This window comes from Phaethon lepturus, unplaced genomic scaffold (genome assembly GCF_000687285.1).
Source record: "Phaethon lepturus isolate BGI_N335 unplaced genomic scaffold, ASM68728v1 scaffold25727, whole genome shotgun sequence".
Taxonomy (NCBI): Eukaryota; Metazoa; Chordata; class Aves; order Phaethontiformes; family Phaethontidae; genus Phaethon; species Phaethon lepturus.
The window spans coordinates 289-2,448 of NW_010554391.1; the positions used below are offsets into that span (position 1 = coordinate 289).

General features: G+C 52.5%; 1 protein-coding gene across 1 annotated transcript in view; it reads left to right on the plus strand.

The window, feature by feature from the left end:
• The window catches only part of LOC104624477 (chromosome unknown open reading frame, human C1orf35), a gene marked incomplete at its 5' end in the record, with an annotated part of 2,170 nt that extends 284 nt beyond the window's left edge, over window positions 1–1,886 (plus strand). Inside the window, 7 exon segments of the mRNA XM_010291859.1 lie at window positions 1–15; window positions 114–196; window positions 334–406; window positions 726–805; window positions 1,098–1,238; window positions 1,443–1,618; window positions 1,861–1,886. The exon segment at window positions 1–15 is cut by the window's left edge and continues 1 nt beyond it. Coding sequence (XP_010290161.1) covers window positions 1–15; window positions 114–196; window positions 334–406; window positions 726–805; window positions 1,098–1,238; window positions 1,443–1,618; window positions 1,861–1,886 — 594 coding nt within the window.
• Window positions 1,887–2,160: the final 274 nt, after the last annotated feature.

The window sequence follows — 2,160 nt, forward strand, 5'->3', positions numbered from 1 at the left end:
GGCCTCAGCAAGGAGGTAAGGGGGTCACCATGCGTCTTCCCCGTGCAGATGTGTCCCCCTCTATTATTTTCGGGGGACACACGCACAGACGGGATGCTCTCCTCACCCCACAGGACCTGGCTGAGGTGTGCAAGCGGGACGGTGCCGAGCGGGACGGGAAGGACGTGGACAGGGTGGTGGGCTTGGGCAGCTCCAGGTACGCGGCGTGGGGGGTCCCGTGCCAAAACGCCCTTTTTCAGGGCAAGTAGATATTTTTTATTCTTACTATTTTGCCATTTTTATGCTTTTTTGGGTGGGTGGGTTTTTTTTCATTTCGTCGTCATCTCTCCCCAGTGGCAGCGCTGGCCGGGTGATGCTCTCCAAGGAGGACAAGGAGGCAGCCAAGATGGGGCTCTCCATCTTCACGGTACAGCGCCGGGCACGTCTTCCCCATGAGGTTTAAAAAAAGATGGAAAAAGGCAAAAAGCCCTACCCTGCACTCAGGTTATTTTATTTAAAAAGCAAAGCTGGTGGTTGTAGTGCAGAGACCTGCAAGAGCTCCCCGTGTCCTCTTTGCACAGCGTTAATTTGTGCGGTTTTTAATTTGGAAGCAGCTCTTGCAGATATTTGATTTTTTTTTTCCAAATTAAATGAAAATTTTAAAGGGAGAAGGTCCCTTTTTCTTTTAATTCAAAGCTCTGGGCTCACAGACTCGCTCTGTATTTTTCTCCCTCTTCCAAACCCAGCACCAGAAAGTCTCCAGCAGCCCCGAGACCTCTGGCTCCAAGAAGAAGCAGGAAAAGGAGGAGAAGGTGGAGGAGAAACGGTGAGCATGGGGACCACTGCGTTCGTGGGAAACCACCAGAAATGGCCTTTTTTGGGGGAGAAATATTTTGCAAAACTCTTTTCCAGCTCCGTTTGGCATCGGGCTCGTTCTGCATCTGCCTGAATCACCCCCCAAAACTCTGCTTTGCGCCAAAAACCTTTTTCTTTTTTTTTTTTGGCTTCTCCTTGGCCAAGAAGGGACACGGTGGGATGCATGTGGAGGGATGAACTTTCGGAGGAGCCAGAGGGATGCGTGCGGCAGGGATCCTCACTGCTCAGTCTCTTTCCTGCAGACCCGAGGGTGGTAAGAAATCCAAAAAGGAGAAAAGAAAAAAGAAAAAGAAGAAACACAAGAAGGAGAAGAAGAAGGACAAGCATCACAGGAAGGATGCTGCTCCGTCATCCTCAGATTCATCTCCAGATCAGGATGAGAGGTAGCTGGGTTGGGATGAAGGCTGCGCAGGTCGTCATCGCTAGAAAACAGGATGAAGGATTTAGGAGGGCTACAAGGTTGTAGCTGGCATCAGGATGCCATGTCAGCATCTCCTGGCTTTCCAAAAATCCCTTCTCCATCCCCAAAAATTGGCTTGTTGTTATCTCCAGCATCGCTGCTGTCACCTATCCCTCCATCCCCACAGGCACCACCGAGGGAAAACCCAGCAGCGCCCTGAGACGTCGCGGCACAGCGGCCAGCGTCGGCAGGACACCGATTCCTCTGCCAGCAGCCGGGATTTGGGCAGGAGCTCCTCGCACCGTCCTGCCCGTCGGCAGAGCCGGAGCAGGGACGGTCGCGGTCGGCACCCGTCTCCGCAGCGTAAGGGGAGAAAGAGGAGCAGGAGCAGGTCCCCTCCGTCCCACAGGGTCAGGCAACGCCACAACAGTGATTCAGCTGACTGAGAGGGAGCCTGTTTGTTTTCTTTTTTTACCCCAGGGATATTTCACATAGGCTATATATTTTTTAAGGTTATTAAATTAAAAAAGCCGCAGCTCTGCGGTTGCCGGGGCTGAGTCTGGCAAAGGGTTTTATGATGCCAACTGCCCCTTCTCTGCCTGCAGCTCCTGCCTTCAAGCTGGGGCAGTAGCAGCAGCTCCCTGCTGCTGTCGATCCCCACTGTGGAGGGGTAGCAGGCACCCGCCCATCCATCCATCCATCCATCCATCCATCCATCCATCCATCCATCCATCCATCCATCCATCCAGACATGATTGAGCACAGAGGATGCCATGGGGTGGGTGCTGGTGCTTGGCACAGTTCCGGCTGCGACGCTGGAAACGCTGTGGACACCTCGTGTTTATGTAGAGAGACTTTGGATGCAATTTATTATTATGGTTTTATAATATCTTCTTTCAACGCCC